This window comes from Psittacula echo (assembly GCF_963264785.1).
Source record: "Psittacula echo genome assembly, chromosome: 20".
Taxonomy (NCBI): Eukaryota; Metazoa; Chordata; class Aves; order Psittaciformes; family Psittacidae; genus Psittacula; species Psittacula echo.
In genome coordinates this window covers 4,853,135-4,873,788 of record NC_137756.1, presented here as the reverse complement: position 1 = coordinate 4,873,788, position 20,654 = coordinate 4,853,135, and the positions used below count along the sequence as shown (strand labels likewise).

At 42.6% G+C, this 20,654-nt stretch overlaps 1 protein-coding gene across 3 annotated transcripts in view; it reads right to left on the bottom strand.

Moving 5' to 3' along the window:
* The window catches only part of UNC80 (unc-80 homolog, NALCN channel complex subunit), a gene marked incomplete at both ends in the record, with an annotated part of 120,051 nt that overhangs the window by 23,382 nt on the left and 76,015 nt on the right, over positions 1-20,654 (bottom strand). For all 3 annotated transcript variants that reach the window (XM_080632002.1, XM_080632001.1, XM_080632003.1), the window contains 14 exons: positions 1,215-1,415; positions 4,475-4,693; positions 5,032-5,067; positions 7,186-7,278; positions 7,479-7,649; positions 8,323-8,419; positions 10,049-10,187; positions 10,933-11,067; positions 13,136-13,404; positions 14,232-14,412; positions 17,246-17,347; positions 17,750-17,839; positions 18,740-18,834; positions 19,850-20,033. In XM_080632002.1, coding sequence (XP_080488128.1) covers positions 1,215-1,415; positions 4,475-4,693; positions 5,032-5,067; positions 7,186-7,278; positions 7,479-7,649; positions 8,323-8,419; positions 10,049-10,187; positions 10,933-11,067; positions 13,136-13,404; positions 14,232-14,412; positions 17,246-17,347; positions 17,750-17,839; positions 18,740-18,834; positions 19,850-20,033 — 2,012 coding nt within the window. The remainder of the gene's footprint in view (positions 1-1,214; positions 1,416-4,474; positions 4,694-5,031; positions 5,068-7,185; positions 7,279-7,478; positions 7,650-8,322; positions 8,420-10,048; positions 10,188-10,932; positions 11,068-13,135; positions 13,405-14,231; positions 14,413-17,245; positions 17,348-17,749; positions 17,840-18,739; positions 18,835-19,849; positions 20,034-20,654) is intronic.

Below are 20,654 nucleotides of genomic sequence, written 5' to 3'. Positions count from 1 at the left end.
CTCAGGTGAAGTCAGGGCCTGACTCTCTGGAGTAAGTACAGTTCTGAAGCCAGCATCTGACTGTGCACTTACTGGGACAGAAAGACAAGGCTTGCATAACTTGCTAGTTCAAGACTAAACAACATCCTAGCCAAGCTCCTCAGTGGACTTCTTAGAAACACACAGGGGATCAAGAGTTCACTATACGTTCTCATGCAGACCTACGTACACGCTGTCTTTCAGCAGCCACTGTTCCTAAATCTCCAGAACAGTCTGTTCTAGTACTTGTTCTTACACATATCCTACTTCCATCAGACACTGGGTTTGGAGTGGGGTGCCCACAGGAGGTAGCATATAAGATTCTGATGTGAGTACCCCAATGGATGGCTTCTGGGGTCTGGCATCCAGCCGCCTCTCTAACAGACTCCGTGGCCCAATCAGCTGCATTTGGTCCAGTGGCTTTACTGTCTCTGTCCCTTGTGTACAGAAGAGCAATTTCAGCCACACATAGATACAGGCACAGAGAGAATATGAAGGGAATTTTAATTTATGAGCATTCATTCAGCTTACCCAAAGAGGAAAGATGCTGAGGAACGGGAAGACCCCTAAGCTGCCTTTGAGGCAGCAGAAAGTATGAACAAGAGAAGAAAGAATGAGCAAGAAGTAGGCAAGACATGGCAAAGAATCAGACAGGAAGGAGAAGCATTAAAATGTCTGCCACTAAATTCCCTGTAAGAGCCAAAGTTTCTTAAAGCAGATTGCTAGCCAAATAAATGAGATAGCGATGCCAGACAGAAGAGATCACTTCCCTATTATTTGCGCCATCTTAGTTGGGTACATATGATTACTGCCGAGACCTAAAGCTTTGTGTCTGTGTCCTAAATTAGGATGTTCTCTAACATCATTTGGCTTCTCAGCTGAGACTGCCACCTCACAGCTAAAATAAAGAGAGTAGTGTGATGGTACAGATCTGAAGACTTATTCTGGAGGAAGAAAACTGAGATTTCTGGAAGTTCTCTCTGTAGTTCTTAATACCATGAATTTCTTTGCTACCGGAAGACACAACAAAAATGTCAACATAAATGCACACTTACAGAGATAAAAACATCTGTTCGTTTGCTGATACGCTGTAAAGGTTCACTGCAACACGACAGCTTTCGTTAATGACATACCCACACTTCAAGGCTTGCAACATCAGAAACGGACCCCAGAGGGTTTCCATTGTACCTGCTCACCTCAAAGTAGGCATCTTGTGAATTTTATTGAACATACGATCCAATCTCTTTAAGATGAGGATAAGGGCAGGTCTCACCGCCTCAGCTGTCCAGTCAGTGATGGGCAGCATCTCCATGATGTAGCGCCGGAGGCCTCGGCTCTCCATCGTCTGTGTGTCATAAGGTGCCAGTTTCAGCAGGGAATGTGCAATTTCTGCCAATCTAAAACCAGGATTTGTTAGGAGGAAAATCAAGTACAACTTCTCCACGTGTGTCAATGAACTAACAGATAGATCTTGAATAACCTAGTAAAATGAAGAAGATGCAAAAGTCAAATGTGCTGCTCTTTAAACTCTTAGACCTGATACCACGGTTCCTGGCCTGTTAAGGAATAGCTGTTTATATAAAAAAACGTGAATGCTTTAAAGAATATTTTTTACACTGATATTAAACGCACCAAACAAACATCAGGAATCACAGAATTGTGTAGCTAAAATAAAAGTAACTGAGCTATTAGTAAGATTACAACATGGCAAATGCCTGCGAAACACATACCTGACATCACCTGTATGTCAATTAATGAGTGATCTGTTTTGGTTTCGTGCCTGTTTTCAGCACCAGCACTTTAAGAGGTCTCACTTTGCAGTTTTCAGGTGTTAAAATCAAAAACTAATGTGCTGTCCCATAGGTTTACACAACATGCGCTTTGTATCATTACTTCCTGCAGCTTTGATTTGTTTCTCCTAACACCTCTACAGATTGTGTTGCTGTTGCTTCTTCTAACTCTCCCAGATGGCCTCGCTGATGGCATTTTCTGTATTGACTGTGAAATACCATGGCAACATTGAACTTGCACTTGCAGTTTGAAAAAGATCTACTGAAAGACTTGAATATTTGCAGTAGACAAAGACAATAAAGCTAAATCTACTAATTAAAGGAGATAAAATCATTTATACTCCCTGGAACATCAATAGACTTTGTAGTGTAAGATTACAGTACGATCCTATTTGTATTGTGGGGGCTTCTTCTGTAATGCCTTCAACTAATGGGACATATTTGTATTCTCTTTAAAATCTGCTTAGCAATATCAAGGGCAACAGGTTCCTCAGGTTAACCAAAAGTGCTGTAGAAATGTCTCTTTATGCAGTATTTCTTCATTGTTACTTTTTACAACTACTTTGTCCTACTATGGAATAGATCTGTTTCCTTAAACACTGTGGAACTTAAATCATCATATGATTCTGCTTCTTCCTGGCAATACTATATCAGCGGTACATATTGGTATATGAAGACTTTCTTATGTTATAAAGTGCAAGATCCATCTCATCCGACTTGAGACATCAACCTCAATTAATCTTCTAGCTCCGTTCATGTGGGAATAAACAACCTGGGAAATTCTCATCTTCCTGAAAAACCGGGATAAACAGCTAAGTAGATGTGCAGCTCCCTTTTCACTGGGTCCAAAAAGATCTTTAGGACTTCTGCAGTCTAAACACTGAAGTTTTAAATGGCTAAAACTGGGTGAGATTAATCCTTTCTGAAGTGACTAGCATATGACCTTGTTTTTTGAAATCTCTGAAATGGCATCTGTCAGCCTCCCAATACCATGGCTGTCACATCACATTCTGGTACATCTGCTCTCCACTTAGAACTCAGGGGTTCTTTTTCCTACAGCGGTTAAATCCTGTCAGTCATTTCAGTGATACTTAGGAAATGAATTTCTGTAAGAATCAAGATAATGTTTGCTTTGTTCTAGGCTAACTATGATAAAGCAATCCAGATTTTAACCCCAATAAGGCAGTTATTTCTAGCACTTTCCAGGAGCCACAACAGAATCAGAGCACGACTCATTATCCTCTGCAAATCAATCCCTTAGTTTTACTGCTGTAACCTTTGACCATGAAAAGCCTTCTCCCTTGAAAAGAATGCAGTATTCACCAGCCTCTTCCGTGTACTGTGACTCAGCTTCACAGAAAGCTTCTCACAAGAAAGTATCTTCACAGAAAATATACCAATAACACCTTCTGTACATACGGATTTCAGCTGGTTAACTCGTCTTTTAGGACAGTGACATGAAATAGTGTAAGACCAGTTAAACTAAATTACTCCGGAATATAAAAACATGTAGAAGTGAAGTTCCCACATAACTGCTGAACTACAAATGCTTCTGGGTAGCACACTGGAGTATCCGTATGTTACATACGTAAAACTAGGGTAGAAAAAGGAGCAAGCCCCTAGCTTTACTGCACTAAATAAAGTTCACTCATCAGACGCGTGGTTCCTCACTCCCACTGAAATCATGAAAAACCCCAACCTAACATGTTTAACCAAGGAGATAATCTGTCCTGAGCATCTCACTTTGTTTCTAACATAACACTAAAGTTCTTATCTCAGGCTTCTATCGCTCAGTCATGGAGGCTGCAATGCAGCTAAACAGAAGTACTGACTTCTGAGGCTTGCGGCCCTTGGAGAAAACATGTAGAGGTGACACTGCAAAAGCAGCCAAGCCCATCAGGTTTTGTTTGCAGCCAGCACTACATAATGGCATGCTTTTGTGGAAACGGACATCTCTGTAAAATTACCCTCTAAGTTATGAAACGTTTGCCAGAGGGGCGGGAACAGCAACATTCAATTCATATGCAACCACACAAACCTAACAAAAGCTACCTCCCGACTCCCAAAGGAATCTGGGGCATTTGTTAAGTAATACCTAAATTAATGTCAAACACAACTTTGTGCTCTAAAGAGACAGCCTCAATCCAAAGATCTCCAATTGTGACAGAAAGTGCCAGCTAAGGGCCCTTGCCAGATTTTGAAGAGCATGTGTGTAAAAGGTAGAAGAGCTTTTAGAGTCCAGGGGCAGGAAGACAGCTGGTTCAGGGCATTGCTAGGATCTGTCTGTCACCCTTCAACTTCCTATATGAGGTACTCCTGAGGAAGGAAGTATAGCACTCAAGAGAGGAATAATTCACAGCCAGAATCCTAGAATCTTACAATCATGGAATGGTTTGGGTTGGAAAAGACCTTAAGATCAGATGGGCTTCCATGGAGCTATTTCATCTGCTGGAGATGGGGGTCTGAATGAGACCAGAGGAGACTATATGAAACCTTCCTTATACACAAGCAGCATCAGGTACAATCTAAGGAACATCAAAGCTCTGCATGTTTCAGACAGCAACACTACCAAAAAGGTATTCTGTCTGCTGTTACAAAAAGCTAAGAGCTAAAAGAAAGGAATCCCCCTGAAATGAGTAAGTGAAACCAGAATGCCTGTGGAATACCTCATGTGGGACTTCACATCCAGCAGCTCCAGGGAAGTCACTCGTGGCTCACCAGCCAGATTCTGCAGAATCTTCAGCCTCGGACCACAGTGCTTGTAGAACTCTGTGCAGATATTCAGCAATGACTCCCGGGGTCTCCTGAACTCCTCTCTGGCAATTCGCTCATCCAGCTCCTCTCGGGGAAGACCCTGGCCCTCCTCCAGCAGGTGAAGATTCTCCCTGGAGGGTATAAAATGAGAAGAAGTAGGAAGCATTACATGCAGTGGAACAGCAGGGATAGGTTATAACAACCTCTCCACACTGTTTTTGCAACAGATGCTTTCCACTGCCATTGAAAAGAGAGAGAGTTGCATCTGCAATGAATTAAAAAAGGGAAATGATAAAGTGCAGTGTCTTGTGAAAAAATGTAAATAATTTCTATATGAACTATCCTTTGCTACCCATCCTTGAGGGAGCTCTCACAGCAACAGTGGGTGAGACCCAGTGGGTGAACCTGGAAACCACTGGGGAAGAGTTCATCACGTGTCAGGGAAGATGGGGTGAAGATTTCACTGTACCTGATAAAGTGTAGTTTGGCTCCCTGTTCTGGGTACCTGGGAAAACAGAAACAGTGCACTTATAAACAGCAACTTCCTGAAGTTGTAAACAGCAACTAGTGCCTGAACTGTGCCTTTCTGAAAGAAGGTCACACTGTTCTAGCCCAGAGTATATACTCACCATGGGCAGGATGGTATCTTGTGTCACTGGAACAGTGGCTATACATAGGCAACACTGGATAGCCTTTATTTCCCAAATAGCAGCAAACAACAGATTCCTATAGTTATTTCCCTTGCTACGAAAGGAAAAATTCAGGCTTAAAATCTCTCCCAAAAATTTCTCTTACTGATTTTTACCCCAGTGCTCAGCCTGTTTCATGAAGCCAGAGCTCACTTAGTGGAAGGAATACTCTTTGATTTATTGTCATTTTCTCCTTGTTGAGAAAACATGAACAAACCCTGCACCCCTTGGCTAACACATCCAGTGCTGGAACAGTGATCATTCTGCCATCATGAGCTCCTGCTGTTGGTAGCAGATGTCTGTTGCAAGGATAACACAACAGGAAACCTGGAGCAGTGCAAAAATATTTTGGATCAGAGACTGAATGTTTGATAATCAGAAAGATCTGGAAATGTAAACCAAGATGGTTGAGTCACAGAGCATCAGGAGTCTCTACGCTGCCTGTCAGCAGATACACAGTAACTGCTCTCCCAGATAATAAAGCATTACTTTCCATTACACCTTATTTTCCTTAGACTGGGCAACCTTGCAATGGAAGTAAATGGCATATATCCATTTCAGACTTGAGCATGAAGGGCTCTGTCTGCTTCTCAGGATCTAAAGTCAAAGCTGTGTTTTCCATGCATGAATCCATCTTAAGGATTAACAAATTGTTTCCAGGAGTTATCAACCAAGATGTATACACTACACACCTATAATTCATTATAACAGCCCTTTGATGGTTCATGCAGAGAGTGACTTCTATCTCCCTTCAATACAAAAAAAAAAGGGAAAAATTTGGAAAGCATGGCTTGCCAGAAAGGTGTTCCCAGTTTACAGTCCTATACAGGCCATGGTGTCATACTGCACTATTGGTTATGCACAGACTTACTATCAGCTGTTACAGACAGAAGAGAAATCCAGAGGAAATACTCTGCCTTGGAAGAACAGCTATTCCAGCTTTTGCTATGCTATGACCCTTTTTTATGCTATGACCCTTTCCAGGTCAGCACAAACATGCAGGTTTTAAGCACAGCAAGGCACAGCCTGGTCAAGATAAGGCAGGGCTGCCCAGAAACATAATCAGTACTGCAGAGAAAACCCTCCTAATCCCAAGTGCTTGTGTGTGGATTTTGTAACAAGATTTTGTAAGCCCTTGTTCTAGGAGTAAATTGTCCAGTGGCCTTGTCTAATTTTCAGCAGCCTAAAAAAAACCAACCCAGACCAATGTGGGGGTAAAGATGGCAGAAAGAGACCATAGGAAAATAAAAAGGGATGGGAAAAGGAAGAAAAAAACCAACTAGAGGAGGTGCCAGTCTCTGAGTCTCTCAGTAGTCATTTTGACAGTGGACTCAGAAGGAAGCAGAGAACGGAGGCACACAGTTGCTTTGTCAGTATACTTCTAGAGTGCAAAAAGGGGAACAAAGAAAAAGACATTTAGGATGGGTGTCCTCCATTTTGACACCCCATTCTTCTATTTAGTCAGATGCTTTTAAACTAGAAATTCTAGTCTTGAGGATTTTGGTTAGTGTCAGAAACGCAGTCCTGTGTGCTCTTTTCATCTGACTGTTTTCTCTCCTACAGCACTTCCTCAGACAGCTGAGCAATAAATGTTACCTTAAGGAAAAGGAAGGAAAGGAAGGAAAGGAAGGAAAGGAAGGAAAGGAAGGAAAGGAAGGAAAGGAAGGAAAGGAAGGAAAGGAAGGAAAGGAAGGAAAGGAAGGAAAGGAAGGAAAGGAAGGAAAGGAAGGAAAGGAAGGAAAGGAAGGAAAGAAAAGGAAAGGAAAGGAAAGGAAAGGAAAGGAAAGGAAAGGAAAGGAAAGGAAAGGAAAGGAAAGGAAAGGAAAGAAAGAAAGAAAGAAAGAAAGAAAGAAAGAAAGAAAGAAAGAAAGAAAGAAAGAAAGAAAAAAAGCTGTTCAGAAAAATAAGAAAGAAAGAAAATCCCACTGACCTACCTGGTGTTCACACTGGCTGACATGGTGTGGTTTGCTGTTGTGGTCCCTTTATGACCTTGGTCACATCGACTCATCTGTGGGGCTGTCATAGGCCTGGCAGAGGGAAGGCGAAGAGCACACTGAAGATTAAATCTAACAGGCACACTACTTGTGATCTGGTGAAATCTGGCACTAATTTTACCATGTCTAAAACTCAACCATTATTCAAGCTAAGCTGCATATGGTGACCTCCTGCGCATTCTCTCTCCCACACTGACAACCAGACACAGGCACCTTTGAACTCTGTGGGTTACCTGGTGAGAACTTCTACACTGTACAAGAGGGCTTGCAAAGAGGTGGCAAGGGCAGCCATAGCAGCAATCTCCTCACGGGCTGCTGTCACAGTCTCTGCTTGAGAGGTTTGCCGCTTCAGTTTCTGCAAGTAACAGGGAACCAGTGCTTCCAAGACCATCAGCATCTGGAGGCTGGAAAATAACCAATACTTGGTCTGCTTTATTTTGTCAATCCTGAAACTCACATCAGGCATAAGCTTAATTTTCTATCTGAAGAACCCTGGATCTCTCACTAGCCTTGTGATTTCATGGCTTCTCACCAGATAAGCAGTCCCAGGACAAAGAAACCCTTGGATCATGGACTTCAGGGGGAAAATTAGCTGATGTAAGAAACAATAAAAACAACCTGAACTTCTGGGTATCTTCTGAATATGTCATCCATTTGCAGACATTCATTTTCCTTTCCGAAGACACCTTTCTTCTCTGGTTCCCTCTTAGACACTAACCTTTTTGCTTTAGCAGTTTACCTCTCCTCTCTCTGGTATCTTCCTGCTCTTGCCAGCTGCCCATTTCTCCCCCTCCCCATTGCTTCTCTGACAACAAAAACCTGCAGCACACAACATGATACCTACTTGGAAATACAGCTTACATGTTGCTGTTCCAACTGCCATCCAGCTTAATGCTGCAGCCAGTGGCTGGCAGGATTTGGAGCCAGAGCCCTAAGAAAGGTACCAACAGCAGAGGCTTGGCCTCACGGAGGAGCCCCATGCATTTCTATATCCTCTGCCCCTATTTGTCAGCCTTGCTTTCACATGCCATATGCAGCTTTCCTGAGTCTACACAAACCAAGAAAAGAGATCAGCACCTTCTGAATGATTCAGGAGCATAGGCCACCACTGTCACACAGAGCTTGATGGCTTCACTGATTGAAAAGGTCAAATCTTCATTCCCATAGCAGAAGTCTGAAGGAGTAAAGCAATATGAGAAGACTTATCACACAAACATATTGAATATGAAAGGAGCTAGCACACTCCTTCCTCTTTCCCTCTACAATTGCTTGCTTCTCATGTTAACAAGTCACAACAGGAATTTTTGACAAAAAATCTGTCTATATAAAGGAACCATATGTTGCACTCCCACTTGCACCCTGCCATCCAAGAACTCAGTAGGTGAGAAACACTTTTCAGTAGGTCAAATCATTGCTGAGCTTAAGGAGTCCCATTTCAAATACCACCCATCAACAGCAGAATCTTAAGCTCATGTATGACAAGGACACATGTCAACTGAAGGACAATTTTTATGCTCCCTCTGCTTTCTCCTAGATGTTTCTACTGCACTAAAAATCGTGCTGATACACCACTGAAGGCAGGAGGTGGTTTTACTTCTGAAAGATCAAGCCCTTTCTATTCTGGAAGCCACATGGATGCCAGAACATAAGTGAGTCTGGTCTGCTAGTGATTGAAGGAAAAGTTTTCAAAAGCATTTAAGTCCCATATCACAAATACTGCTTTTGGGGGTAATAGTGCCAGGCACCAAGAAACTGAAGTATCCAGAGAATATCTATAATACAACCATAGTCCCATCTTCAGAAGTGACTTCGGTATGCAGGAGCCCAAGTCAAACTTTGGCTCCCAAAGCATGTAAATCACTTTGAACAATGGAACTTAGTAGTCAGGTGTGTTAGGTAATTCTGCTCTTCATATGGAAAATACCAGGCACGAAACATATTCATCTACAGCCTCATCATCAACACACACTTGGGAATCTTCAGATGCCTTTCAATAATCCTCCATAGGAAACCCAAAGATTTTATCTAAATGTTCACTACAATCTACAAAGAGGGAGAAATATCTTCGGGTTCTGTACCATTTTATGTTACAACTTGTGATATAATTGTGCAACATCACAGAACTCCAGTATGTAACAAACTTTTATCTCTGAGGCCTCACAGTTCATCATCATTCAAAGGAAGTGCAAATTTGGAAAAGAAGTTGAAGATTCTTATAAACCCAGCAAAAATTACTTCCCTGCAAATCACAAAGCAGTCAAATTCTTTAATACTGCATTGCATGTGTAACTATCAAGAGACACAGTGTGCTGGATACATCATACAGCCATATATACTCTGCTTTGTGATAAATCAGCACCTCCACCTGGAACTCAGCAGTGTTGAATGTCTGAATGGCATCCATCATGTACTAGTCACAGTCTGCCCACGGGAGAGGATGCTTTTCTTTCCTGCCCACATTGAGCAGAGGAAAGAATGACACTGATCTTCTCAGCATGATACAGTTATTAGGCATCTTCATTCTTCACCCACACATGATAAAGTTTAAAATGCTAGTCTCAGACTAGCAGGCTCAGAAAAAGTAGCTTTGGAATAAAATAAACTATTACTTCCCCTCCTGCAAACAATATCAAAAAGATGGTGGGGAAAAAGCTAACCTTAAAAGCTTCACAAGGCATAAACCCCAGATATGACTGCATTCTGGGAGAAGAAGAAGGCCCCAAACAAATCATCCTGCATCAATGCATATTGAATCAATAAAAACCAAACCAGAGTTACTGAATAAAGGGTGCTTTGCTGTTACCTAATGACCTGAGAGGCTTTTCTGCTTTCACCAGCTCTAAGATGTCCAAAATGTCTGGAGTATCTCCCTCTAAAGACTGCAGCAGGTCGAACAGGCACTGAGCTGACACTCCTTTGCCGGTTCCATTGTTTGTAGCATCCTGTTTCAACAACAGACATTCGTGGTTGATTTTCTGAGGACCTGCTTGCACCCCAGGAATCTTTATCTGCATGTGTGAGCAACCTGGTTTTGACAAAGGGCCTATATGGAGTTCAAGAGCTTAGAGCTATCAAACAAGAAACCTTGCCTGACTCAACAGGTTGATGCTACAGTGGAAGCATCATCTGAAAACTGCCCAGAAAGAGGAGATCTTCGCTGCCCTATGAAGGAGAAAAATGCGTGTGCTCATGGTGTATATGCAGTTAGACTTGGCAGTCCCACTTAAAACTGAAGTTCCATTAACTTGGTCATTAATTCACTAAAATGTTAAAAAGTAATTAGTGAGTATTTCAAAACATGGCTTCAATTCAGCCTTATTGTTCACATGTACTAAAACTAAACTAAAGCATTCAGCTTTAGTTCCCATTGAAGTATTCTAAGAAAGGATTTGCATTTAAAGAGTTGCAAAACATTATTTTTCTTTTATAACCTATATATACAGAGAAATTTAAAATGAGACCACATTTACTAGCCTGGATACCAGCGGTCTGTTATTTCAGCATCCTGCTCAAATCAACTGATGATCAGAAACATGCAGAAATAAGCTCAGGACACGGTTCTCTGCAGCATCAAGTGCAGCAAGCACATGTTCAGTAAGAGCTGTTTTCTTTTTGTGATCTCTGATGGGGGGCTGGCTGCACACACAGGCTTCTCCAGGCTGAGGCTAGGGAATGGTTTTTACTCACAGGGAACTCCAGGAGAGGGGCCACACTTGCAAACAGTTGCAGAATAAAGGGCTTGCGGTGCAGAACGTAGAACTGGCGGCACGCAAACTCGATTGCTTGACGTAGCTGGGGGTTGCTTTCATAGTCAGCATATACCTGAGCAAATGAAAAGGACATGGAAGTGATACTCCAGTGGGAGGGCTCTTCACCTCCTACCTCAGACCAAATCAGCTACAGCCTTGTCATTCCTGGTATGTTTGCCTAACATGTTTTAAAGATGGAGACTTGACTGCGCTCCCTGGCAACGCATTTCAGAGACAAACTATCCTGAGAAGAGAGGTTTGCTTGTCATGCTTGAACCTTCTCTGTGCACAGCTTTAGCGCATTATGTTTTGTCTTATGTATCAGAGGTAGATCCCTTCCCTCTCCTCCCTAGAAGCACTTCACTTGTTGGAAGCCAGTTAGTGCTTTGTTCCTCAATCTTCATCTTTTTTCAGTCAATGAAATCCCAGATCTTTCTGTCCTTTTTCATGTGACATTTTCTAAACCCCCATTCCGATCTGCAGTATCTTCAGTTAACTGATCATTTTTGGGCCCACAGCTGGACAAAGTCAGTGCTTCAAGTCACGAGTGCTGCTCACTGGAGCAGCAGAATCATTCCATACTTCTTTCACAAGCTACAGATCTGTATAGTCACCCCAGAATGGCATTTGAGATATTTTCTTTTTTATCCTTCAACAGAAAGACACTGTTGATTCATGTTTAGCTTCAGACCTATAACAACTCCAGTATTCTGCCCTGCAGAAGTGCTACTGAATCAGCTATCTTCCTTTCCATGTTTATGTGGCTGATTATTCATGAGGACTTGTGTGTGTCCAAACCGATTAACAAAATCTGCCTTTTTTTCCCCCTTTTTTCAGACAGCATCTCCAATTTGTCAAGATAATTTGAACTCCCAGCCTGGCCTCCAACACACTGACAGCTCCACCTCCTCCTAAGATACTGTAAGGTTTTTAGAGTGGCACTTCCTTCAGGGCTGGCCACTGAACCAGGCAGCCAATGTGTTGCTGAAGACGTGGGATTTGTTTCTCAGTTATGTAAACAGTATAAATTGTTAGGAACAACTTCACCGTGCTTCTTCCTTCTGTCCGTGTGAATTGCCTGTCTGCACTTGCTGGTACAAGTCTGTGGGAGGTTTGGGGTGGCAGCAGGTAGGATTTTCTTGCTATTTGATGGCAACAGAAAACACTGAGATTTTATGGTAGTGCACAATTCACATTACAGCACAGGGCTCTTGAAGGTTTCTAAGATACTATTAAGAGTGTGAGATCTCTACAGAGATGTATTCATTTCTTAGTAGCCTAGCAGGCTGAAGAGAATAGCGTGTCTTTAATACAACCAGAAGCCTCCAGCATGCTTATGAGGACAGTCAATCACCATGACCTGTTCCACTTGCAATATGCCATTTACTTGAGGAAAGGGAAATAATTAACTGCATATGGGAAAACCTGCAACAAAAAGAGCCCTGTGGAGAGTATGTGCATGGATGCTTCAGGAATTCAGCTATTAATGGCTGGTTCAAGCCCAGAAGCGGTACAAGAATTTGTTTGTGCTGACCCCAAAGAAGCCAGCTGATCACTTGGTTTTTCTTTTGGAATTGCTTTTTTTGCCTCCTAAGAGTGGTATTTTATTGAGTTGACAATAAATGGTAAGGGAGTAGGGATAGGAAAGAATTGCAAAACTAATTTCTCTCAATATGAAAAGCAAGAATGGAGAGTTCCTCACTATGCTGAATGGTTACTGTCTTCAAATTGTCTTCAAAGTACTTCAAGTTAAGCTATTAAGTTATTTTAGTGCAAAATACCTTCTTTCTAATGAATAAGCCCATGCAGTGCAGACCTGGATTCAATACATACTTGTCTAACCATGTAAGACATGGTATCAGAGTTTTCAGTTACTAAAGAGTTTCTTTAGATGATTATATTCATCACTGATCCCAATTACTCTGCTCTGTTAACTGTGTTAAAATAAACATACATGGGAATACAATTATCATACCTAAAGAAGTGAATGTCATTTAGTTTCAGCTAGCAGCAAATCCATATATTTCAACTATTCCCCAGATTTCAGCCATCCCCAGAGTTAAAAACACTGAGGGAGACAGTTCTATAACAAAGCGCTTACTCAGAAGTCTTCCCTTATAATGCTCATGGAAGTGGCTCACCTGCAACATGCTGGGGAGAACCCACTGGTACCCGCTGAGGGAGAAGAGGTGGTTAAAGTGCACGGCTGTGTTGATGACTGTGGCAGCATACTGCCTCAACAAGGCACTGTCCTCAGGGTGCAGGATCAGGGCACCGTTGAAGACGTTCAAGAACAGCATGATCTCATCCCCCCAGGGGAACTCGCTGGGCATGCCAAGGAACATCTCCTCCAGCAGCTTAATCCACAAGCTTTTCTGAAGAGTGTCCAGACCAAAGAGCTCTTTCCCAGCTGCCACGGAGAAGAGGCAACAGCAATCAGCTCTGTTCACCACAGCCAGCTTCACAACATTCCCAGAGACCAAAGGCTTCTCCAGAGAGCCATCCCACAACACTGACCATCATTCTGCCTTTGTAAAATTACTTCACCCATCCTGTACTTTAGGAAGTGCCCACAGGGCCTGAGCAAACTTTGACTGAAAGCAACATACATGAAGATGAAGAATGATATCACACAGCTCATTAAATCTCATCCCCACTGGTTGAAAATTCTCCTTCAGATGTCCCACACATTACAAGACACTGATGCAGTTACAATAAGGCTTCTAAAAGCAAGTGCCTGTAGGGTCTGTTACAGAACTTGCCAATTACCATCCTGCAAGAGTGGCCTGTTTAATCCCCAAGTTAGACTGGAAACTCTACTTGACTTTCAGAGCAAAGTCTCTAAAAGAGTGGGCTGTTTCTATATCCCTGCTGCAGAATTGACCCAGTATTCACTGGAAGTCCATTGCTTCCTCAAAGTAAATGGAAAAGGACTCTAAGCAATCCTTTTTCAGTTGCAGTTATGTTACTGGGCAAAGTATTGCTGCTGTAGTCTCATGCGTAATTCTAATTCATAATTATAACTTGTTCTCATGTGGGTCCAAAGAAAGTAGCTTTGTCTGGAGACCTCTGACAGCAAAACACTTTCTGCTGTTGTGCTAGCAAACCAACAGCTATGTATCATTTATCATCTTTCAGTAATGCTACAGGTCTGTGTGTTTCTAAGGCAGATTAAGTGCCTCACAGAAACCTGTCAGGCTCCATCCAACCACCAGAGAAAGCTATCGAAGGCCATACCTTGGGGATCACTGAAGAGTGAGAACTCAGCATCAATGGCACTTCGGGGAAATGAAGGCAAGCGGAGGAGGTCCTCCTGGAGCATAGATACATGGGACTGCTTGTGGGCAGTAGGGATTTTCTGTGTCAGTGATATGAGGAACAACACCCGCCCCACCTCTTCTAGCTTGCGGGTGAAAACCTGAGAGAAAGAGACAAAATCACAGCCAATCCAAACAAAAAGTTCTTTACAACACATATGCATTTTTCTAGGTTAGCTTGATGGCTTTCCCTAACGGGAAACATGCTTCACTCATGGCCCAGAGGACTCTGTTGATATTCATAGGGCAGTGCTGCACCCTTTCACTAGAATTTGTGTGACCACTTGTGGTTTAAGCCCAGCTGCCACGCAGCCCTCGCTCACTCCCTCCCTTCCTCCCCCCACTCCTGGAGGGATGGGGAGGAGAATCGAAAGAATGTAACTCCCACGGGTTGAGATAAGAGCAGCCCAGTAACTAAGGTATAACACAAATCACTGCTGCTGCTACCAATAATATTAACGATAAGGGAAATAACAAGGGAAGAGAATACAACCGCTCACCACCCGCCTACCGATACCCAGCCCGACCCGAGCAGTGATCTAACCCTTCCAGATAACTGCCCCCAGTTTACATAGTGGGCATGACGTGCTGTGGTATGGAATGCCTCTTTGGTCAGTTTGGGTCAGGTGCCCTGTCTCTGCTTCCTCCTGGCTTCCCCTCCTCCCTGGCAGAGCATGAGACTCACAAAGTCCTTGGTCAGAGTAAACATTACTGAGCAGCAACTAAAACCACTGGTGTTATCAGCACTGTTCCCAGGCTGAAAGTCAAAAACACAGCACTGCACCAGCTACTGAGAAGGAGAAAAATGACTGCTACTGCTGAACCCAGGACACCACTGTCCTTCAGCCTAGCTCCACAAAGATGGATCACGCTTCTAAAAGGTTTTAACACCACCTTCTATTTCTATTTGACCCTGAGTGGCTGTCAAGCACTTTGCAACTGTGCCATGCATTTTTTTGTAGATTAATGTAAGCTTTGCCAATGTGAGCCCCAAGATGGTCAGAGGCAAACGAACTCCTAACTGAAAGCCATGCAGTTGCAGCTGCTATCTGCAAGGTCTTGGACTATACTCAGCATGAGGTTGGAATTGTTATTTACCCTCTGGGTTGAGGTTGCTCACGTCTGGCCATAGAAAGTGTATGTATAGTTGCAAAAGAAAAGTAGCCAATAAAACAAAGCAGACCAGATTCTGAGTTACCGCAAATGAGCAAAGTCCTGCTGGCTTCAGATTTACATCAACTGGGAAACCAAGTTCCATTCTACCAGCCTCCTTTGAAATTCTGGTAGGACTAGTCAGGGTAGCTACTTCATTTTGATGCTCAAAGTAACCATAAGGCAGAATGATGCTCAGCAGGAGAAGCAACATTCTTTGGGAGCAGTTTTAAGACAATTCTTAGCTACTGGGATGAAGCCAAAACTTGAAGTGCGTGGCTTAACATGTGACCAAGCTCACCTTTCTGTGTCCTGCAGTCACTATGACCTTGCTCTGGGTGCTTAATCAAATCAACAGTAAAGAAAGAAGTTTTCCATGGATTGCTGCTCCCTGGATAGACTCTACAGAGTTATTTTCTTTGATCAAGCTGGATGTCATCCAGCAACTTCTTGCATGACTACAGAGAGGCTGGTAGATGCTTGATTTAAGTTTTACCTTAGAAATATTTTGGCCTTTAAAGTACTACAAATAGGAAAATGTAGAATGAAAGTAATGCCCTCAAAAAACTGGACAGGCCCATTTTAATAGTTTTGGGTCATGTAGGGCATATCAAACTCATTTATTTGATATCTGGGACACATCTCCTAGAACCAGAGTGAGGATGATTTCTGTTACAAAAGCAACCAAAATGATCCCAACTAATTTCAGACTTTTATAGGGTTTCTACTAACAGATGCAGTACAGGAAACGTTTCCCTCTTCTGTACTGTACGCACATGGGATGACATTAACTATATTCTCTGTTATTTTAGCTGCTAGTTCTTTTAAGAAGCTTTATAGGTGCTTTTTTTAAATCATTCCTGATGATAATTTCTTGCCCCTGCACTCATATGTTAGGGACATAACTACAGTCACTGGGTTTTGGCTGGAATAATACCAAACTCATACTGTTTAACCACAACCCTCCTCTCACCCCCTGTATTTTAGTTCCTGCTTGTTATCATCCTTTGCAGACACAGCTGGAGCAACTTTTCCCTAAATACACAACTCTGTGCTACTCAGACAACTTTGCTTTTGTGGAAAACAGAACATGGGGCTTCTAAAGGTAGAGTGAGCTCAATACCATTGCCTTACTGTCAAAAGAATTGATACTCGTAGGGGTTTGCAGCACATTAGGAACTGCCCTGCCACTTAGTGTTTAGCTCCTAAGGGAGAGCTCCTGGGAGCTGTAGAGCATTAGGATCAGACATTATCAGGTCATGAGGCTGGAAGATAGGGAGGATGGTGCTCTTCTGAGGGCAGATATTCCACTGATAAAATAATTGCTACTGCTGTGCCTCTGGAAGCAGCTATGGTAAAAGACTAGCGTCTGAGAGCATGACAAGGAAGAGAGGCAGGTAACATTCTCTACAGTGAGAGGACATAGAGGAAGGTAGAAGAAAGAATTCCTGCTCTACAGACAGAGGTCTCATTAAGGAAAGGAATAAGCAACTTCTGAAGCTAAGGCAACTGAAGCTTTTCTGGCTAAGTGTAGGAGAACACAAAATGATTCGTCTAAAAGAAGCTGGCTGGAGAAAGTGGGAGGGAATTCACACTGCATTCTTTGACTCTTCTTAAAATACTATACACCTGTCCAGTGGCACCAGAGCAGATCTCATGCCAATTGCTACTTCTCCAGCAACGCTCTCTATCTGCATGCAGTACGAGAGGACTCTAAAGAAAAAGAAAGGTTTATTTACAGGGTTTGTTTTTTGGTGGAGGTGTTTGATGACAGTAAAATACCTGCTTCTGAATGAGCTCTTGACCCTTTTCTGGATGCATCTGCACCAGGTTGAGCTGAGGAGAAACTGACCTCCGGAAAGGATAAATGTCACGGACGTAGGTCTGCCAGGAAAGGAAACAAGTATGTTTTAAACAAATGTAGTCACAACAGCATCACTCAACAGAACTAAATAAAAGACCCTTTAGCCCTTCCTGAAGCTTCTGGGTACAGGCTTTTAGGCAGTGTCAGTCATCATGGAAGAACATAAACAGAAAGGAAATTTACTCTTTTCTAAGACAGCTAGATGATACTGACTTGAGAGCAAGGGACTCCACTTCTGCTTCTTCCCTCTTCTGTCAAACTCCAATCTTTCACCATACACAACTAACCACCGGAGATGTTGTGCCCACAGGACAGAATTTTCTCTACTTATGGGCTGCTTGTTCTCTTTTAGATAACCCTGATGTTTAAAAAAGGTTCAAAACGGGAAGAACAAAGTCATCTGGACCTGACCATTGCCTTACCTTGTTGTAATGAATCAGATTCCATCGCTTATCCATTAAAAAGTAATGAGAAGACTGAGTTTCAGGTATGTTAAAAAACTCCAAACACTCCTGAAAAGGAAGAAAGAAAACCATCCTGTTACTTATGAGTTGTCTCGTACAAAGGCCACAATACCCAAAGGACGAATATCCCGCTAATAATGCATAAAGGCACAAACCAGCACACCTCAGACTGCTACACTCTTCTGGCATTAAGTCTTAGTATCTTTTTATAATCATAAAGCACATGAGCATGTTTTTGATAATCAAGGCATGCTGATATCACAGTCCTGAAGACTGATCTAACTTGTTTTCATGTTTTTACATTGCACATATTTGTCTGGCTATATAAGCCACATGGGTATTGCAGCTTCCATTTCCATACTATGTATTTATCAAGTTTTAGTGATAGGTGATGTATAGAAACACTAAAGTTCCTATCCTTCAAAGCACTGAGATGTGATTCTCATTCAAATTTACCATAGTTGCATGAACTGAAGGCATTTACAAATCTGCTCCCTATGTGGCCCAGTTAAGGCCATCTTTGGCAGAAGGGGGAACTGATGTCACATCTCCTAGATCATCATGGCTACTGAACCACCACTTCCACTCTCATCTTGACCATTCCATTGTCTTTCATGTTGATAAAACGAAGCATTTAAATGACGTATGTATTTATCCAAAGGACAGTATACAGCAAATATCCAACAGGCTGCATTGTCCTCAAATGTAGTTGCATTTGTGGGGTTTTGTAGCTGTCTGTGAGGTCAGGGCATTTCTATTGTCCTTTAATATGGGATCCTGTTTGTTGCCAACCAAGCTGTCCTCACAGGCAGACAGAAATGCCTGTGCGCAAAACTTCCCTCCCCAACATTGAAACAGGATGATCAGACACAATGTATTGCTAGTATGCAGGTATGACAGGTAAATGTACTATTAAGCAGTTTGTCAGGTTCAAAAGCTCACTCCTACCTTCAGAAGAGCCTCAAACTGTGTGTCCTCATGGACTGGTAACTGCGTTGGGATGTCGCACTCATTCTGCCCATGCACGACAAGGGTTTTTGTGCCTAAAGGAAGAAAAACAGTTATATTCTTTCTGGCCTCAATTTGAAAAGACTGCCCATGGACGAAAAGTGATAGTTAAAACTCATTCCTGGGCAGACAAACAACGCCAGCCCTGAATGGAATCCATTTGTAGTGTTAGCATAGTCTCACACTTCACAGTTAATGAGAAACTGATCTGTTCCTACAAAATGAGGTGGCTTTAGGAGCAACTGTCACTCTGAGTAAGGAACAAAACTTAAAGGTCAGATCTGTTTTTCAGCATGATATCTCTTGCCTGACTTGTGACAGCCTAAGATCACAGCATGCTCTTCTTGGGCTCTCTCGAGACTTAAATGAGAGAAATGGGGAGACCTTTTGGAGCCTTCCAGTACCTAAAGGCGGCCTACAAGAAAGCTGGAGAGGGACTTTTTACAAGGACACGTAATGATAGGACAAAGGAGGATGGGCTTTAAACTGAAAGAGGGTAGATTTAGATCTTAGGAAGAAATTCTTCACTATGAGGGTGCTGAGGCGCTGGCACAGGGTGCCCAGAGAAGCTGTGGCTGCCCCATCCCTGGCAGTGCTCAAGGCCAGGTTGGACGGGGCTTGGAGCAACCTGCTCTAGTGGAAGGTGTCCCTGCCCATGGTAGGGGGTTGGAACTGGATGAGCTTTAAGGTCCCTTCCAACCCAAACCATTCTATGGTTCTATCAAATCAAGCTGAGTCTGAATGGTATAGTCTTGCAATGATCATCCTGGCAGCCTTTCACAGTTCAACTGTCACGAAGCTCTGAATTGAAAAGACTGTTCTAACTCACTTTCTGTTTGCTTCTTTTAGAGCTCTTAAAGTGGCTTCCTGAATCTCAGTGAATTAGAGGTGGAATTTACTGACTGAGTCCTCAGCTTAAGAAAAACTGACTTTGAATATGCAGCCAGTTGTAGCAGGTCTTTGATCCAGTTCTGATGGATCTTCTTTTTGGTAGAGTGTGTCATGAACTTGGAAGTGAATGAGTGAGATTTAAAGGCTCATTTCTTATACCTGGCATTGAGGCAGTCACCAGCAGCTTCACTTCACACTGTTCTTTCTTCATTGTTTGTTTGAGATCCTTGAAGAAGAGTCCTTCTACATAACCCACCACTTCCCAAAGGAAGGTAAGTGTGGCAGAAATGGCATCCATGCCCCACTCACATGGAGTGCGTACAAAATACATGATCAGTCCTACCTGCAGGTAGTAAGAATAATATCAGGTTGTACAGTGTTTTAACTAGGCAGGGCATTGTCTAAACACAGAACAAGAACACTGTTCTTCTACCTCTCTTCACTCAGAGGGATAAACTCATTCACCTTACATCGTGGAAGTTTCTATGTACTACAGAACAATGTGCCTGTACTGCTCTTCCTTTTCCTAGAGAGGATAAAGGTTGTGGGCAAAAAGTACTGTTGTAGCCCAGCCAAGCTTTAAAAGCCATTGTAGGTGAGGAAAAGGGAGAATCTTTGCAGTAAGAGACTCCCTTTGCCTTCTGCTCTGGAGCTCTGCCACATAGACACCTCCAAACACAGAAGGCTCCTAGAGCCATCTATAGCTTCCTAGAGCCTAGCCTACATCTTGTCTGTTTCATCATTTTTCACAATCTTGAAATAAGCTGCTATTATTGGCTCCAAAAGGACTGTCCATAAGCAAAGCACTTTCTGAAGCAAAATAAAGTAAAATAATTAAAGGTTTCTGGCACTGGCATCCTTCTGTTGGTCTACAACTCATTTTCTATAGTTCAATTTAGAAATCCATGCTTAAGGGTTTAACACAGAAAATAAAGGTTCCTTTTCCTCTCCCTAGAAGGCCTGA